Genomic DNA, 19,495 nt, shown 5'->3' on the forward strand with positions numbered 1-19,495 from the left:
TTTGGGAGCCAGCAAGGAAACAGAGCAGAGTCGGGCAGGGTGAACACAGGGCTTGGTGCCCAGCTGTTCATTGCTCCATGACCACTGGAGTCTACAGTCAGGAGGAAGCCAATGCCAGGGCAGAGGGGAGCTGGGAGGTGGCACCAGCTCCACAATCAGCCCCTAAACCTTGCACCCCAGCTGCCTTCCAGTGCTGTCCCTGCAGATGTCAGGAGCTATCTTTGGACCCCTGGAGGGCTTGGGTGCCCTGGACACCAACGGCCACCCACTCATGTGCCCACTGTGCCACACAAAGTTCGAGCGCCCATGCCTTCTGGACTGCTTTCATGGCTTCTGCGCTGACTGCCTGCATGGCCGTGCCATCAACAGCTGCCTCACCTGCCCACTGTGCCAGTGAGTTTCTGCAAGTCACTAGAGATACCCTTCCCCACAATGGCTGGCTCACCGGGGTGGGGTGTAGGTGTGGGCAGGACTAGGTTCTGGCTCTTGAAGAGAAGACAGGGAGAGGCTATGGCCATCCTGTCCCTCTCCTAGAACACACAGACTCCAGTCTATTGTACAGAATGGGTTAACCAAGATCTGGGGATACTAGCCCAAGATGTTGCACAGAAACTAGGGGCCAACATGGCACTGGGTGAGCGTTGAAGGAGTGGAGATCAGTGCAATACCCTCACCTGAAGACTATAGTGTGGGCTCAAGTTGTAGGGGAGCATGCCCTAATTTGCCTAAAGCAGTGAAAGGGGGTTGTGGGGAGACTTCTCCCATAGACTGTGATATTTATAGCGGAAGCCAGGCCACCTCCTGCCTATTTTTAGTTGTGGCCTGGAATGTGGGGGGTGGGAGTGTGGTAGGGAGGCATGGAGAAGTGGCTTGTGGATCCTGGCTGCAGCTTCTCCACAGACACCAGACGGTGGTGAAGGGCCCCAGTGGGCTTCCTCCAGTGGACCGGCTGCTTCAGTTCCTGGAGATGGCCTGGAGGTGGTGCACTGTGCCAACTGCGACCTAGAGTGCACCAAGCAGGCAGGGGTGGCTGGGCTGGGCTGGGCTGGTGGTGTGCCCAATGTTTGTCCATCAGTGAATTCTTTTACAACTTAAGGTCAGTTGGATTCAAACTGTGAGCCCCATTTAAAAGTCTATGCATTTGTTTTTATTTATTTTTAAACTTTTTTTTTGCTTTTTAAAAATATTTATTTATTTATTCCTTTTTGTTTGTTTGTCTGTTTTTTACCAGAGCACTGTTCAGCTCTGGTTTATGGTGGTGCTGGGGACTGAACCTGGGACTTTGGAGCCTCAGGCATGAGAGTCTGTTTGCATAACCATTATGCTATCTACCCTCCACCCTATTTATTCCATTTTATTGCCCTTGTTGTTTTATTATTGTAGTTATTGTTGTTGATGATGTTGTCGTTGTTGGATAGGACAGAGAGAAATGGAGAGAGGAGGGGAAGACAGAGGGAGAGAAAGACACCTGCAGACTTCCTTGGGGAGCCAGTTCTTACACTTTGCGCCACCTGTACTTAACTGGCTGTGCCACCGTCTGGTCCCAGCAACTTTTAAAAACATCTTTATTATCTTTACTTATTTATTGGATAGAGACGGCCAGAAATCGAGAAAGGGGGGGGGAATGATAGAGAGGAAGAGAGACAGAGAGACTCCTGCAGCACTGTTTCACAACTTGCAAAGCATTCCCCATACAGGTGGGGACCAGGGGCTCAAACACAGGTCCTTGAGCACTGTAACGTGCGCGCTCAACCAAGTGCACCACCCTCGGCCCCCCAAAACAGCAATTTATTTGTAGGTGAGACGTTCTGCCTACAGTTACTGCCCTCCTCTCCCATCCCCTGGTAGTCCCTACTCAAGGTCACTGGGTGTCTCTGCCCTTACTGGATCTACTCAGTTCCTCTTTGAGTTGCCTCTGTGAACTGCAGCGTTTTAGGGTTACCCGTTAGCGCTACATTTAGCCTCCTTTGCCCCAGGCTGGGGTACCCACGCGCCAAGGGCTCCCGGAGGTTGCAGCTCCTGCTCGTACTGGGGTGAGACTGCAGCGCCTCCCGCCGGCGGGAAGCTGAGCCCGCCCTCTGCTCTCAGGACGCGGAGACCACGTACTTCTGCAACACGTGCGGGCAGGCGCTGTGCGCTCGCTGCCGCGACGAGACGCACCGGGGGCGCATGTTCGCGCGCCACGACGTCGTGGCCCTGGGCCAGCGGCCCCGCGATGTGCTCCAGAAGTGCGGTGAGTGCGGGCACCGGGAGGCCAGGCTACGGGCGTGGAGGGGGGTGCTCCCGGGAGCCTTTACCTGCAGCTCCTCTGACCGCAGCGCTGCACGCCGAGCCGTACATCATGTTTTCCACCGACAAGTAGTCGTTGCTGTGTATCCGCTGCTTCCGGGACATGCAGGGGTGCGTGGAGCGAGCGGGGAGGTGGGAGGAGCCTTGGCGCCGTCGAGGCGGGACTTACCCGCAGGTTCTCCGCAGGGAAAGCAGGGTCCAGTGCGTGGACCTCGAATCAGCCTACGTCCAGGGCTGCCAGCGTTTGGAGCAGGCGATGCTGGTGAGTGCAGGGCATGTGGGAGCTGGGAGGCGGGCTGGCAGGGCGCTGAGGCCGCCTTGTGCCCAGGCGGTGAAGGCCCTACAGATGTCCACGCGGGAGGCCATCGCGCTGCTGCAGCCGTGGCGGAGGAGATGCGACGCAGTGCAGCGGATGTCATTGTTGTTGGCTAAGACAGAGAGGGGGAGAGAAAGACAGACACCTGCAGACCTGCTCCACCACTTGAAAAGACCCCCTGCAGGTGGGGATCTGGAGACTCAAACCTGTATCCTTACTCCGTCCTTGAGCTTCATGCACAAATAAAATCTTTTTTTTGTTTGTTTACCAGAGCACTGCTCAGCTCTTGCTTATGGTGCTACAGGGGATTGAACCTGAGACTTTGGAGCCTCAGGCATGAGAGTGTGTTTGCATAACTATTATGCTATCTACCCCTGCCCCACAAATAAATACATTTTAAAATATTTATTTATTCCCTTTTGTTGCCCTTGTTGTTTTATTGTTGTAGTTACTGATGTTATTGTTATTGGATAGGACAGAGAGAAATGGAGAGATGGGGAAGATAGAGAGGAGGAGACAAAGATAGACACCTGCAGACCTGCTTCATTGCCTATGAAGTGACTCCTCTGTGGGAGAGGAGTCGGGCTCGAACTTGCCCTTTGCACAACCTGTGCTTAACCTGCTGCGTTACCGTCCAGCTCCCATAAATATTTTTTTAAGTGAAATAAAGGGCCGACAAGATAACTGCACAGTGCACCTGAGACACAAATTTGAGATTGTCCCACACTACACTAGGGATATCTTCGGTCCTATGTTTTCTCTCTCTCTCCCTCTCCCTCCACCCTTCTCTGAAAAAAGTAAGCTCAGATATTGTTGTGCCAGATGTTGTTGAGCACGGTCCGCGGAGATGAGAGAGAGGGGGTCCAGAGCGAAGAGGAAACACAAATCTTTATTTGCGCTGGCACCTCAGACTTGGGTGCTAGAGAAGCAGGTTGGGCCACGTGGAGGTAGTGAAAATGGCCGCCTCATGCAGTAACCTTTCCTGTGTCTGAACACCAGAGTGAAGCGCTGGCAAGAGAGCGAGGTGTGGAAGAAGAAAGGTTTTTATAGGAGCAGCTTTCGCGAGAATGGGAAGGGGGAGGAGTAACCATAGCACTCCAGGATAGGATAATAACTCTCGTGAGAATGGGAGAGGGGAGGAGTAACCAAAGCACTCCAAATACCACGGGGATATAGACAATGTCCTGAGGGCATAACATGGCGGAACAGGCACTCCCAGGATGTCCCAACTCTCACGAGAACTAGTAGCCTGAGGGGAAAACATGGCAGATGTGAATGCATCTGCACAATTTCCCAGCATCTCCCCCTTTCCTTTTATCTAATGCCCAGGGCAACAGTGTGTAAAGTCTTAGAACTAGTCAGGGTCAGTCTATGAAAAACCAGCAACGTGAAGGGAAGAAAGCTGCTGTAAAATTGTCTAAAGTGTCCAAAGGGTATACCAGCAAGTCCGATAAAAGTCTCAGTCCAAATTGGCGACTAGGGGGAGAAATGGCAGGGGATGAAATGCTGCATGAGGAAGGTCAGCCTCTGGAATTCCGCTTTTCTGTAGATTGTGAGCTGGAACCGCCAAAATGTGACAGGCAAAGCAGAAGCAGGAAAGGCAGACAGGCAGTAAAAAGGTTCTTTCCTTGGAGTCTATGAATCAGGTTCTTCAGATCGCATCAGGTGACATTTAGGGTTTCGGGGGGTGTGCCACTGTAGTGCCATCTAGTGGGTGATGTCAGGTTGTGCAGGGGTCCAGATGTTTTTTTCTGGGATTCCTGTGGAATTGCAGAAGCAAGAGGCAAACCCCTTTGGGGGGAGCCCCAGACCTGCATGGTTTTATTAACTGCAAGGAGATCTTGGAGGAGGCGCCATTTTCCCGAGTGCTTTTTTATCACAAAGACAGGAGTATTCCATGGGCTTCAAGAATGGTGAATGTGTCCCAAGGACAACTGCTCTCAGACGAGCTCTTTTAAAACTTCTAGCTTATCCCTAGGTAAAGGCCACTGTTCCACCCAGACAGGCTCATTAGAAAGCCAGCTTAAGCGGGGTGTTTGGCTATGAACAGTGGCATTTAGTATTGGGGGTGCTGATTAGACCTGGTCTTGCGGGAACGAGTGTTACGCTCTGCAGAGGCATCTGTGGATATCCTAACATCAAGACATTCTAGAGGGAGTCAGGCAGTAGCACAGCAGGTTAAGCGCAGGTGGCGCTAAGCACAAGGACCAGTGTAAGGATCCTGGTTTGAGCCCCCGGCTCCCCATCTGCAGGGGAATCGCTTCACAAGCGGTGAAACAGGACTGCAGGTGTCTATCTTTCCCCTTCTTTGTCTTCCCCTCCTCTGTCCATTTCTCTCTGTCCTATCCAACAACAACAAGATCAATAACAACTACAACAATAAAACAACAAGGGCAACAAAAGGGAATAAATAAATAAATAAATATTTTTAAAAAGTTAAAATAAAATAAAATAAAATAAAATAGTGATCCATTTAAAAAAAAAAGACATTCTAGAAGATCCCTGCCCAATAGGTTGGTGCTAATATTAGCTACCAAAGGGCGGAAGTGCCCAGTAGAACCTTCTAGGTCTTCCCACACAAGTGAATCTCGTGTGCGAAATGATTGGGTCACCCCTCCTACTCCATGTATACTGGGTCCAGGAATGAGTTCCCAATCTTGGGGAACATCTTCTTGCCTTAAAATTGTCTTTGCTGCCCCCATGTCAATTAAAAATTTAAAAGGAATATTGCCAATCTTTACTGTCATAGAAGGGTGACCTCGTTCTAAAACAGGAGTGGTCCACAAAATCTCAGGCCCCGAATTTGTACCATTCAGGGGCGAACCATCTTTATGAAATTGGGACCAACAATCTCTCTTCCAATGAAACCCTTTACGACATCTTGGACAAACAGTACGTGGCCTCTGGCTCCCTGACTGAAAGCAGGGTTGCTCTGACTGGAGGCGTGGTCGCTCTAACTGGAGGCGGGGTTTCCTTGACTGGAGGCGTGGTTGCAGCTTTTCAGGACATTGGTTATACCAATGGTTATACCAATTGGTTATACCAATTGGTTATACCAATGTCCTTGGCGACTGCACTGAAAGCAGGCCCCGTTTTGATTACGTAGGGTAACTGCATAAACCTGTGTCGTAGCGGATGCCCCATAATTGCCTGATGTAAGTTCCTGTGTCGCTAAAATCCAATTATCTGGGTGTAGGTGTTTAAGATTAAGGCATGCCTGACGAAATTGTGGTATCATGCCTTCCCAGACAATAGAGCGCAGGAGTAGTGAGCGGACGTCAGGATTATAAACCTTTCTCTCTAAGCTTGTCTTCACCCTTGAGATGAAGCTCACTAATGATTCATCAGTGCCTTGGCGAAGAGAGTTAATGGGAACTGACGAATCTACATTGGGTGGGGTCACCCTTTCCCATGCTTGTGTTGCCAGATGCGTACCTGTTCAAAATAACCGGTTGGAAACCTGGCTTCTGCCTGCTGAGCTCCAGATTCATAAACTCCTTCTCCAAACAAAGCATCAGAATCCCACTCTACCTGTTTGTTACTATTTTCCTGTGACTGTCTAGAGCACTCATGGCGGAAGCATGCCTTCCACTGTAGGTAGAGTGGGTCTGGGAGTGCAGCACGATCCAGGTCCTTCCAATCCTGGGGTGTGTTAAGATGGTGGTAAAAACTCCTTAAAACGGACTTGGTCCATGGAGAATGCATTCTGTCCTCCCTGACCGCTTGCCTAAGTGCTCCGAGCTCTTAGAGGAGTATGGCTGCCACGGCTGAGGGTTTTGTTTAGAAGGGGCCACGTTTACCGGGAAGATGTGGATTTGGTCCGATGGCGCGGGAGAGGGAGCTACAGAAGTGGAAGGTGCTGTGGAAACTGCTGTAGTGGCTTCAGGGGAAACTGCACGCATATCTACGGGGATGGAGCTCTCGGGGTGGACTGCACATGGTTTAAAGTCCTTAAATGCTGCCTTTAACTCCCGTAACTCAGGCACTAGGTCTCTTAATGATGACGTATCAGCAAGGGTGGGGTCAGAGAAGCAGAAGCCTCAGGGGAAGCCAAAACCGGGGTGGTAGGAGGAGGGGCTAGAGAACCGGAAGCCTCAGGGGAAGCAGGGGGTGGGGCCAGAGAAGCAGAAGGAGCCGAACACATGTCTGCAGGCACAGTGGGTGAAGGGGTCATAGAAGCCGCAGAAGGAACTGAACACGTGTCTGCAGGGACAGAAGTTTGGGTGCTGACTGCAAATCACTTAGGGCGGTTAGGTTGTAAGCACATATCTCTTAACTCTTGTATCTCAGGAGAAGCTGAACCCTGGGTGGCAGGGTGTGGGGTCGGAGGAGGAGCTTCCAAACATGTGTATGTGTCTGTGGGAATGGAAGTTCTGGGTCTATCTGCTGATCGCTGAGGGCGTCTGAGTCTTAAGCACATGTGCTTTAACTCTTGTATCTCAGCCTCAAGGTCACTTATCCTCATGGCAAACCACGTTGTACATATCTTGTAAGTGGCAACCACAGTTATAAAAATCCAAGGGGTAGCGAAAATTAAACCCTCTGTGAGAGCGCGAATCTGTCCCAGGGCAGAAGGAGATAATAACTGGGACACCTCCTCATAAAACGAAAAAATTCCCATGGTGGAGGGAAACACAGGGCCACAGAGGTGGGCGGATGCCACTTACCTGTGTCTGGGTGGCTTTTCTGGACCTCAGGCTGGGCATGAGTGCGGGACACATTGAGCGCCAGATGTTGTTGTGCCAGATGTTGTTGAGCACGGTCCGCGGAGATGAGAGAGAGGGGGTCCAGAGCGAAGAGGAAACACAAATCTTTATTTGCGCTGGCACCTCAGACTTGGGTGCTAGAGAAGCAGGTTGGGCCACGTGGAGGTAGCGAAAATGGCCGCCTCATGCAGTAACCTTTCCTGTGTCTGAACACCAGAGTGAAGCGCTGGCAAGAGAGCGAGGTGTGGAAGAAGAAAGGTTTTTATAGGAGCAGCTTTCGCGAGAATGGGAAGGGGGAGGAGTAACCATAGCACTCCAGGATAGGATAATTAACTCTCGTGAGAATGGGAGAGGGGAGGAGTAACCAAAGCACTCCAAATACCGCAGGGATATAGACAATGTCCTGAGGGCATAACATGGCGGAACAGGCACTCCCAGGATGTCCCAACTCTCACGGGAACTAGTAGCCTGAGGGGAAAACATGGCAGATGTGAATGCATCTGCACAATTTCCCAGCACTCAGAGCAGTGAAGCCCCAGAGAGGACCTAAAAAACATCAAGTAAAATAAAATAAGGCTGGCAAAATACTTCACTTGCATAGTGTGTGCTGCTTTGCCATACATGTGGCCCAGGTTCAAACCCTGTCCTTCATGTGTTGAAGGAAGTTTTGGTGCTATGGTTTCTTTCATTCTTTCTCATCTCTAATTTTTTAAATTTACTTAATCAATTTAATTAAAGGACATCAAACCTCTGCTTCAAAAGACAGAGAGCTATTGGAGTCTAGTCACTCCACTCTATCCTGTGGATTTGGGGGTGCAGGTGGGGTAAGGTTTCCTGGTCATTACAAGCAAAGGGTTGGAGCCCCCAACAGACACTAGGTAAAATGCCAGCCTGCCTGCCCCTGCTCCCCGTCCCACTCCCCGCTGCTGTCACCCCTGCCACTCTCCCACCTCTAGGAGCTAATAGAGAGGCTGCAGGGTATCGTTACCCGGCCACATCGACTTCGTCCAGTGCAGAGCAGCAAGGTGCCGGGAAAGGGGTGGAATAGGGGCGCCCAGGGGCCGGGGCTGGGGTTTTCGGGCTATGTGGGGAGGGGAGGCGCCTCACGACCCTTCCCGCTGCCTAGATCACCAGCGACCACCGGGCTGAGTTAGCGAGCTGTCTGGAACCGCTGCTGCTGCTGGGGCCGCACCAGGCTACAGTTGCTGGGGGCGGCGGCAGCACTAGAGCAGCTGTGGACCTTCCTGCCCACCCACCACCCACCCCCGGGATGGGATGGAACTGCAGGTGGGAGCCACCCTTACTAGCGCGCAGAACTTCTGGTCGCCCCTGGCCAAGCAGCGGGATGAGTCCGCCAGCCAGGAAGTACTGTGTGTCTTGGTTCTGATGGAAGTCTGTGGCTGACCTGTTGAGGAAATGGGGGGGGGAGCGGTTGCCATTTGGGTGGGACCAGCCAGTGCTCCTCCTCTCCCCCCAGGAATAAGAGGTGCCTGGCAAGTTCAGGGAGACTGGGTATCAATCAGGCTTCCATGGGTCCAGTTAGTGAACTTAGGTGTCCTGAGACCTGCTCAGAAGACAAACAAATGGAGGCATCTGCTTATTGACATAATTCTGGGGCAGTTTTTTATTCTGGGGCTATTTTTAAAATAAAATTTTTAAAAATTATTTATTTATTTATTCCCTTTTGTTGCCTTTGTTGTTTTAATGTTGTAGTTATTATTGTTGTTGTTCTTGTTGTCGTCGTTGTTGGACAGGACAGAAAGGAATGGAGAGAGAAGGGGAAGACGGGGAGAGAAATAGATACCTGCAGACCTGCTTCACCGCCTGTGAAGCGACTCCCCTGCAGGTGGGGAGCTGGGGGCTCAAACTGGGATCCTTGAGGGTCCTTGTGCTTTGCTACACTTAACCCGCTGCACTACTGCCTGACTCCCAAAATAAAAAAAAATAATTTTTAATGTAGGCAGGGGAGATGGCATAATGATTATTCAAACAGACCCTCATGCATGAGGCTCCCAGATCCCAGGTTCAATCCCCCACACCACCATAAGCAAGTGCATTAGTTAATAATTTTAAAATAAATTTGTTTAAACTTTTATTATCTAGTTATTGGATAGAGACAGGCAGATGTTGAGAGGGAGAGAGACAGACACCTGCAAACCTGCTCTACCACTTGTGAAGTTTTCCCTGTGCAGGTGGGGACCAGGGGCTCAAAACTGGATCTTTGTGCATTGTAATGTGTGCCCAACCAGTTGTGCCACCACCCATCCACAATAGTAATTTTTTTCTAAATATTTATCTTCCCTTTTTGTTGCCCTTTATTGTTGTTGTAGTTATTGTTGTTGTCGTTAGATAGGACAGAGAGAAATGGAGAGAGGAGGGGAAGACAGAGAGGGGAGAGAAAGATAGACACCTGCAGACCTGCTTCACCACCTGTTAAAGGACTCCCCTGCAGGTGGGAAGCCGGGGGCTCGAACCGGGATCCTTAGGCTGGTCCTTGTGCTTTGTGCCACATGTGCTGAACCCACTGTGCTACCGCCTGACTCCCCATAATAGTAATTTTTAATTTTGTTAGGACAGATAAATTGAGAAGGAGGGAAAGAGACACTTGCAGCACTGCTTCACCATTCATGAAGCTTCCCCTCTGCAGGTGGAGACCAGGGCCTTAAACCTGGGTCCTTGAGCATATGAGTGGTGATATGTGCACTCAACCAATGTGCTAGCACTGCCCAACACACATGGGCATGTACACACACATACACCCAGAGTATTTTTTTTAAACCTTTTTTAAAAATATTTATTTATTCCCTTTTGTTGCCCTTGTCGTTGTAGGTATTGTTGTCATCGTTGTTGGATAGAACAGAGCGAAATGGAGAGAGGAGGGAAGATGGAGAGGGGGAGAGAAAGATAGACACCTAAAGACCTGCTTCACCGCCTGTGAAGCGACTCACTCCCCTGTAGGTGGGGAGCCAGGGGCTCAAACCAGGATCCTTATGCTGGTCCTTGTGCTTTGTGCCACGTTCGCTTAATCTGCTGTGCTACTGACACCCAGAGTATTTTAAAAATACCAACTTGGTTAGGGCGGGGGAGACAGCATAATGGTTATTTAAACAGACTCTCAAGCCTAAGGCTTCTTCTTTTTTTTTTTTTTTGCCTCCAGGGTTATTGCTGCGGCTCAGTGCCTGCACCATGAATCCACTGCCTGGCCTGGAAGTCATTCCTGCACAGACTCATGGCTGTGCAGTACAGCCTGTGGGGATTGCAGATGCTTACTCGGCCTCTGTGGGAAGCGCCTGCAGGCTGAGATGCAGAACCTAAAGGACCAGTTGCAGGAGTTACACCGGGACCTCACCAAGCACCACTCACTCATCAAGGCTGAGATCATGGGAGACATCCTGCACAAGGCCGTGCAGGTGGATGCTCAGATTTCCTTGGAGTTTGCATGTGTGGAGGGGTACTTCCAGGAGGTACTGCTTAGGGCAGACATGGGTCACCCCAGGGGAGGAAGGGGGAGAAAGAAAACCTTGGCCCAGCAATGGCAAGTTCTGGAATCTAGGTCTTTGATGCCTGGTATCATGTGAACTGGCTAGTGCTGTGTACTAAATAGCCAGAAGACAGAAATGCAGCTAGGGGTCAGGCAGGTCATGGGGCACCTGGTGGAGCATAAATGCTATAGTATGTGACAACCCAAGTTCAAGCCCCTGTTCCCACCTGCAGGAAGGAAGCTTCATGAGTGGTGTAGTATTGCAGATGTCCTTCCTGTTTCTTTCCCTGTCTGTCTCATGCTCTACCAAAAGAAAAAAAGCGGGGGGGGGGGGGGTTTTGCTGGTATCGGCAGAGTAATTGTGCAGGCACCAACACCCTATGATAATCCTGGTAGGGAGAGAGAAATGCCAGATGGGTCTGCAGCCATACGACCCTGAACCTAATCTCTTCTGGCCTTAGAAATGTGCCAGACAAGGGGCCGGGTGGTAGAGCACCTGGTTGAGCACACAGGTTACAGTGTGCAAGGACCTGGGTTCGAGCCCCCATCCCCACCTGCAGGGGAAAAGCTTTGCAGGTGGTGAAGCAATGCCGCAGGTGTCTTTCTTTCTCCCTCTCTATCCCACCATCCCTCTCAATTTCTGGATGTCTCTATCCAATAATTAAATAAAAAATTAAAAAGAAATGTGCCAGATGAGGGACTGGGTGGTGGTACACAGCTGGTTGAGTGCAAGACCCAGTCCTCACCTGCAAGAGGAAAGTGTCACAAAGGGTGCAGCAGTGCTGAAGTGTCTCTCTGTCTCTCTGTCCCCCTTCCCTCTCAATTTCTCTCTGGTATATCAAGTTAAATAAGTAATATAAACCACTATTATTGTTACTTGCCACCAAGGTTATTGCTGGGGATTGGTGTCTGCAATACAAATCCACTGCTCCCAGCAGCCATTTTTTTCTTTTCCTTTCTCTTTCTTTCTTTCTTTTCTTTTTTTGTGCATCCAGGGTTATTGCTGGGGCTCGGTGCTTGCACTACGAATCCACTGCTCCTGGAGGCCATTTTTCTCCTTTTGTTACCCTTGTTTATCGTTGTTGTGGTTATTATTGTTATTGTTGATGTCATCGTTGTTGGATAGGACAGAGAAATGGAGAGAGGAGGGGAAGACAGAGAGGGGGAGAGAAAGATAGACACCTGCAGACCTGCTTCACTGCTTGTGAAGCGACTCCCCTGTAGGTGGGCAGCCGGGGACTTCAGCCAGGGGCTCGAACCGGGATCCTTACCGTGGTCTTTGTGCTTTGTACCATGTGCACATAACCTGCTGCGCTACCGCCTGCGCCTCCCCCCCTCCCCCGGCTTCCCTATTCTTTATCCCTCTGGGAGTATGGACCCAGGATCATTGTGGGGTGCAGAAGGTGTAAGGTCTGGCTTCTGTAACTGCTTCTCCACTGAACATGGGCATTGGCAGGCCTGTCCATACTCCCTGCCTGTCTCTCTTTTTCCCTAGTCAGGCAGGGATCTGGGGAGGCGGGGCTCCAAGACACATGGTGGGGTCCTTTGCCCAGGGAAGTCAGGTTGGTAGCATCTGGAACTTGGTAGCTGAAAAAGAGTTAAGATATAATGCAGAACAAATTGTTAACTAATCATGAACCTAAAGGCATGAATATTGCAGATGAAGATTGGGGTCTCCGTTTTGGAAAAAGCTAGTAGGTCTGTTTTAGGTATATTCCAGAGGGCCCATGACTTCACTAGTTTCTGCTTGAGCCTGACATTTAATATTCATGTGGACCCAGGTTATTGCCTGGAGAGATGGTGTCATAGTTGGAAAAAGGACTTAGAAAGTTGGATCAGGGAAGAGAGTAGCTCCCAAATATGGAGAAAGTATATAAATATTATTGACTGTAAACCCCACCAGTTTGATCTGGGGCCCATATTCAGCACAGGAGTCTATGTAACCTCTACATCCCTGTAGGTCTGGGCTCACATTCTGTGGTCACAGCTAGGGACATTCATTCCAGGCTGCACTACTTTCAGGACCCATCTTCCTCGGGTAGTAGGTAGGGTATGTTGTCCAATCTCCCTTTGGAGAGTGGAACATTCCCTACCATTATTGATCTGCATTGAGGGCAAGGTCCTATAGGGGAACCACAAAGGGGTCCACTATGTTGTTCCTGGTAGAGATGACCAGTGACAGTGATGAGAGGTCTAGGTCTATCATGTCTGTGTGGGAACCCCAGGGCTCCCTGAATAGGGCCCCAGGTGATGGGGTGGCCTGGTTGTGACTAAAGAGTCATCATTAAAGTCTGCCAGTCTCTTGCCCCTGTTCAGCTTTTGTAGTCCTTACTTTGTCGGACACGGTTAGCTTTGGAGTGATTGGGGACGTGTAACAGGAGGTAAGTGAGGAGGGTGTTTAGGTCTAAGTAGAAACTATTTCATTAGGTACTTTAAGGTGTCTTTAGTTCTATTTTCTTCATCTTTTGACTCACTGTATATTATTGTGCACTTTTCTTTAAGGTATATATTTTCCTCTAATTTCTGGATACATGTACATATGCCCTATCTCTTGGGCCCTGGTCTATCTCTAGGCTTTGAGGTTTTGTTAAGAAGTGTGCCACTCGAAATGAAGTTAAGGAGTCCTATGAGCTAGGAACAGTCTCACCAGAGTAATGAAGCTGAGGAGTTGACATTCCACACCTGACGTGAGGACAGAGAGAAATTGAGGGGGGAGATAGGGAGAGAGACAGAGAGACACACCTGTAGTACTTGGTCCACCACTTATGAAGTTACCCCCTTGCAGATGGGAGTAGGGGATTAAACCCAGGACCTTGAGCATGCTGTTGTGTGCACTTAACTAGTTGTGCCACCACCCAGCTCCATTAAAAAAAAAGAAAATTCTTAAGAAAAAAAAGAAATGCCCCAGATGGAAATCCTAACTCAGACACATACAATAACCCACTCTCTTTCTCTTTCAGAGCTGGGAGAAATCCTACCAGCGAGTGGCTAATGAGCAGGAGATGAAGGTCTTGGGCTATTGCTGTGTGAACTAACCCCTAGCTGGGGCAGGGAGCTAGCTGTCTACTAATCAGATACCAGTCCCCATGCTTTTCTGCTTAGCTCTTGGTTTTGCCTCACTTTCCTTCACGGCTGCTAACCACCTCCGACACACTGCATTTGAGATCGGAATTCAGTAAGCAGAATGCCCTCATATGTCTCACCTTGCTCTTAATGAAAGAGGTGATCATTGAAGTAGTTGGGATAGCTGATGTGAGGCTTGAAGGTAACAATTACCTACACGCTGACCTTGATGCCCCACAGCCCAACTCCACAACCTTTTCCAGCTGAAGCAGGAGAATGCCTACCTGACCACCATCACTAAGCAGATCACTCCCTATGTCCACTCCATTGCCAAGGTCAAGGAACGGCTAGAGCCCAGGTGAGACCTAGGAATGTGCCTGAGGGAACCAAGACTTCAGGGTATGTATGTGGGAAAGGCACTACACACTCAGAAGAGCCACCTTCAGGGGAATCAGTGCTGTCCAGGTCAGCAAGGGGATATCTGGGGGGTATCTGGGCTGACCAGGTGCCCAGGATTATCTGCAAAAACGGTGCAAGGGGGAGTCGGGCTGTAGCGCAGCGGGTTAAGTGCAGGTGGCGGAAAGCGCAAGGACCCGCGTAAGGATCCCGGTTCGAGCCCCCGACTCCCCACCTGCAGGGGAGTCGCTTCACAGGCAGTGAAGCAAGTCTGCAGGTGTCTATCTTTCTCTCCCCTTCTCAGTCTTCCCCTCCTCTCTTCATTTCTCTCTGTCCTATCCAACAACGATATCAATAATGACTACAACAATACAACAGCAAGGGCAACAAAAGGGAATAAATAAATAAATAATTTTTTTTTAATTAAAAAAAAAAAAAACTGGTTGCAAGGGCCAGGCGGTGAAGCACCTTGTTAATTGCATGTATTGCCATGTGCGAGGACCTAGGTTCAAGCAAGCTCCAGTCCTCGCCTGCAATAGGAATGCTGCACAAGTGGCAAAGCAGTACTGTAGGTGTCTCTCTCTCTCTCTTTTTTTACCCTAAAGTCTTTTTTATTATTATTTTTTACCAGAACACTTATTAGCTCTGGTTTATGATGTTGTGGAGGACTGAACCTGTGACTTTGGAGCCTTAGGCATGACAGACTCTTTGCATAACCATTATGCTATCTACTCCCACCCCTTTCTTTCCTTTTCTCCTGCTTTCTCTCAGTTTCTTTCTGTCTCTATCTAAAATAGATTAAATATTTAATGTATTGATTTTCTGCCTCTAGGCTTACAGTCACCAACCTATAGCCCTCAGGCATCTGTCAAAGCAGAAAATACTTCTTGGGGGATGTCATGAGGGTCTTCAGATGACATATGCTTTAGTTATATTTAGACAAGAACCTGGACCAGGCTTCCAGCACCCTGCTCCATCATCAAAAGGTATTACAATGACAGAAGACTCTTGGTGGCAGGTTTTTAGTATGCCTGTTTCTTATATCACCCGACCCCAAGGGGAACAGATTGCCCTGTAGATCTGCTGTACAGCTGTCAGCCTGATTTCTCCCTCACAAACCCTCTGGCATCCTAGGAATTCCATCTTCCTGCTGTTTCCTAGACCCCACATTTCTGTCTCATTTATCAGCAGCTCCTTGAGAAAAGGCACATAGGCTATACACACATTTCGGAAATGTCTCTACTCTGCCTTCATATTTTGCTTATTACTACAACACTGCTCAGCTCTGGCTCCTGGTGGTGTTGGGGACTGAATATCAGACCTTTGGTTGGCTCAAGTGTGAAAGCCTTTTTGCATAACCTTTATGGTGTCTCCCCAGCCCATGTTTTCTTACCCAAACACTATTCAGATCTGGTTTTTGGTGCTGCCAGGTATTGATCCTGGGATCTCTGAGCCTCAGGCTTAAAAGTCTTTTTGCATAGCCATTATGCTGTCTTCCTGACCCTTGACTGATTACTTAATTGGGTTCCAAATTCTAAATTAAAATTCCAAATGGAAAATAATTCTCCTTTGAAGGCATTACTCAATTGTCTTTTAGCTTCCATGGCTGCCCTTGAGAAGTCTGAAGACATTCTAATACTCAATCTTCACCATCTGACCCACTTACTCTCTTCAGAAGCTTTGTGGAATCTCGATTTCCAGTGTTCTGGCTATTCTCATTGGCAGGAGTTCATTTCCATCCATTAGGTAGGGTACTGAATCTTTTCAGTTTCTTTTTCCCCAGAGCATCACTCATCTTTATTGATGATACCAGAGAGCAAACTTGGAACCTCTCACCTACAGCTTCCAACCTCTTGATGAATTTTTTCAAGCTGAAAACTCTCACCCTTAAGTTTCAGCATATATATTTTTCATTTTATTATGTATTTATTTATTATTATAATTTTGCCTCCAGGGTTACCACTGAAGCTCGGTGCCAGCACTATGAATCCACTGCTCCTCGAGGCTGTTTTTCCCATTTTGTTGCCCTTGTTGTTGCCTTTATTGTGGTTGTTATTGTTGGATAGGACAGAGAGAAATCGAGAGAGGAGGGGAAGACAAAGATGGGGAGAGAAAGATAGACACTTGTAGATCTGCTTCACCGCCTGTGAATTGATCCCCCACAGGTGGGGAGCCAGGGCTCTAACTGGAATCCTTACTCTGGTCCTTACGCTTTGCGCTATGTGCACTTAAACCGCTGTGCTACCGCCTGACCCCCTAAGCATATATATTTTTAAACTGGTTATTTCTTCACTTTTACTTTTTCTGGATTTCTTTTTTTTTGCTACCAGGGTTATTACCCGGCTCCCCACCTGTAGGGGAGTTGCTTCATAGGCGGTGAAGCAGGTCTGCAGGTGTCTATTTTTCTCTCCCCTTCTCTGTCTTCCCCTCCTCTCTCCATTTCTCTCTGTCCTATCCAACAATGACAATAACTACAATAAAAAAAAGGGCAACAAAAGGAAATAAATAAATAGAGAGGGAGAGTAAATTAAGACACTTGTAGAACTGCCTTACCGCTTGTGAAACAACCCCTCTGCAGGTGGGGAGCCAGGGGCTCAAACCGGGATCCTTACACTGGTCCTTGCGCTTTGCACCACTTGCGCTTAACCTACTGTGCTACTGCCCGACTTCCCCTCTCCCTCTCTAGCTTCCCTTCCTCTCTCAGTTTCTCTCTGTCCTATCCAACAACAACAATGGTCAAACCCAGATCCTTGCACTGGTCCTTGTGCTTCACACTATGTGCATTTAACTTGGTGCACTGCCCAGTCCCCTGCAGTTCTTATTAGATGTTGGCCTTCCTGTGTTAGCCTTAACTTGTCTTACCATTTTCATTCATTTTCTCATTGCTTTGTCTTTTTTTTTTTCCTTAAAACTTTAATTATCCTCAGGCATAAGTTGAAAAACAAGATCAGAAACGAAAACACAAGTAGAACCTGAAATGGAATTGGCGTATTGCACCAAAGTAAAAGACTCTGGGGTGGGTGGGTGGGGAGAATACAGGTCCATGAAAGATGATGAATGACATAGTGGGGGTTGTATTGTTAAATGGGAAACTGGAGAATGTTATGCATGAACAAACTATTGTATTTACTGTTGAATGTAAAACATTAATTCTCCAATAAAGAAATAAATTTAAAAAAACTTTAATTATCTTTATTTATTTATTGGATAGAGACAGTCAGAAATTGAGAGGGAAGGGGGTGATAGAGAAGGTGAGAGACAGAGAGACACCTGCAGCCCTGCTTCACCACTTGCAAAGCTTTTCCCCTGCAGATGGGGACTGGGGGCTTGAACTCTGGTCCTTGCTCATTGTAACATGTGTGCTCAACCAGGTGCGCCACTACCCGGCCCCTGGATGCTTGTCTTTTTGATGTACTTTCTAGATGATTTTTTTGTCTTCCCTTCCCTGCCTCCCTTACCCCTCCATTTACTTAATGAGAAAAAGAGGTGTAGTGTGGAGGGGGACGGAGATATCACAATACTGCTCAGTTCTGATTTGTGGTGGTGCTGAGGATTGAACTTTGGACCACAGAGCCTTAGGCAGAACTATTATGCTATCCACCCAGCCCCCTTGCTTTTTCTTTTTTTTAAAAAAATGTATGTAATCCCTTTTATTGCCCTTTTTTATTGTTGTAGTTATTATTGTTGTTATTGGTGTCATTGTTGGATAGGACAGAGAGAAATGGAAAGAGGAGGGGAAGATAGTGAGGGGGAGAGAAAGATAGATACCTGCAGACCTGCTTCACTGCTTGTGAAGTGACTCCCCTGCAGGTGGGGAGCCGGGGGCTGGAACTGGGATCCTTAGGCTGGTCCTTGCGCTTTATGCCATGTGTGCTTAATCCGCTGTGCTACTGCCCAACTCCCGCTTTTTTAAAAAAATATATTTTATTTATTTATTAATGAGAAATATAGGAGGAGAGAGAGAAAGAACCAGACATCACTCTGGTACATGTGCTGCCAGGTGCCGAGGATTGAATTCAGGACCTCATGCCTGAGAGTCTAGTGGGTTAGCCACTGCGCTATCTCCGGGACCACATCAACTCCCGCTTTTTAACTCTCCTATTGATGTCTTCATTCTTGCTATCTTGTTTTTAACTTCCAATACTGTTTGGTGCCAGGGGCTTTGCACTATTCCACTATTTGCACTATTCCACTGCTTACAATGACCTTGGAGATAGGAGATAGAGAGACATTATGGTACCACTATGTTTTACCATCTGAGTTAGCCCTCTGGCATCACCTCTGGGGCTGATTTTGTTTTTGTACCTCCTTCCCCCCAGTTACTTTTGTTTATTTAGACTTCTCCCTTGTTGAAGACTTTAGATGCTAGATTATATATATATTCCCTTTTGTTGCCCTTGTTGTTGTAGTTATTATTGTTGTTATTGATGTCGTTGTTGTTAGATAAGACAGAGAGATGGAGAGAGGAGGGGAAGACAGAGAGGGGGAGAGAAAGATAGATACCTGCAGATCCGCTTTACCACCTGTGAAGTGACTTCCCTGTAGGTGGAGAGCTGGGGGCTCGAACTGGGATCCTTAAGCTGGTCCTTGTGCTTCGCGCCATGTGCGTTTAACCTGCTGCACTACCACTCGACTCCTGCTAGATTATATTTGAATACCAGCTCTCATTGGGAGTTGTGTGGGGTCTGATCACAGAGGTGGTGCTTTACTGTAGGGGCAGGGGTGGGGTTGGGGTGGGAAAGGTATTGTGTTGTGTTGAAATGGCCAAGTATAGGGCTGGGGAGATAGCATGATGGTTATGTAAGAAGCCTTTCATGCTTGAGGCACCAAAGGTCCGAGGTACTATCCTCAGCACCATCATAAGCCAGAGCTGAGCAGTGCTTTGATAAAACAAAACAAAACACCCAATATCAGTTTTAGGTTTTTCCAGGTCCTCCTGGAAGGCTAGTATGTGAGTATTTGTAAGCACACCTGAGCTTTTAGTAAGTTGTCAACCATTTATTGCACCCTTTGCACCAGCTCTGCTTCCTCTCCTCTCACTGCTGACAACTTCTGACCGCATCCACTTACCTCCTACCTCACCCCCCACTGAGTCATCTTGTTGTCATCATGTTCCTTTCAAATCCACCCCATCACCTCCCTGGGGCTGTGGGCAGCACTGGCTGGCGGGCAGGGACTGTCAGTTTCTCCCCCTACTCCCTTTCCTTAACTAACTGCAAGCAGCCCTCCACTTTAAAATCTCAT

At 48.5% G+C, this 19,495-nt stretch overlaps 1 protein-coding gene across 1 annotated transcript in view; it reads left to right on the forward strand.

Annotated features, from left to right (window-relative positions):
* The first annotated feature begins 205 nt into the window (after window positions 1-205).
* Window positions 206-19,495, forward strand: part of RNF207 (ring finger protein 207) — a 29,446-nt gene continuing 10,156 nt past the window's right edge. The window contains 13 exon segments of the mRNA XM_060201025.1: window positions 206-393; window positions 901-959; window positions 962-1,020; window positions 2,089-2,233; window positions 2,319-2,400; window positions 2,476-2,551; window positions 2,618-2,666; window positions 2,669-2,703; window positions 8,268-8,336; window positions 8,438-8,683; window positions 10,443-10,775; window positions 13,753-13,816; window positions 14,096-14,213. Coding sequence (XP_060057008.1) covers window positions 206-393; window positions 901-959; window positions 962-1,020; window positions 2,089-2,233; window positions 2,319-2,400; window positions 2,476-2,551; window positions 2,618-2,666; window positions 2,669-2,703; window positions 8,268-8,336; window positions 8,438-8,683; window positions 10,443-10,775; window positions 13,753-13,816; window positions 14,096-14,213 — 1,523 coding nt within the window.

Source organism: Erinaceus europaeus, chromosome 11 (assembly GCF_950295315.1).
Source record: "Erinaceus europaeus chromosome 11, mEriEur2.1, whole genome shotgun sequence".
Classification (NCBI taxonomy): Eukaryota; Metazoa; Chordata; class Mammalia; order Eulipotyphla; family Erinaceidae; genus Erinaceus; species Erinaceus europaeus.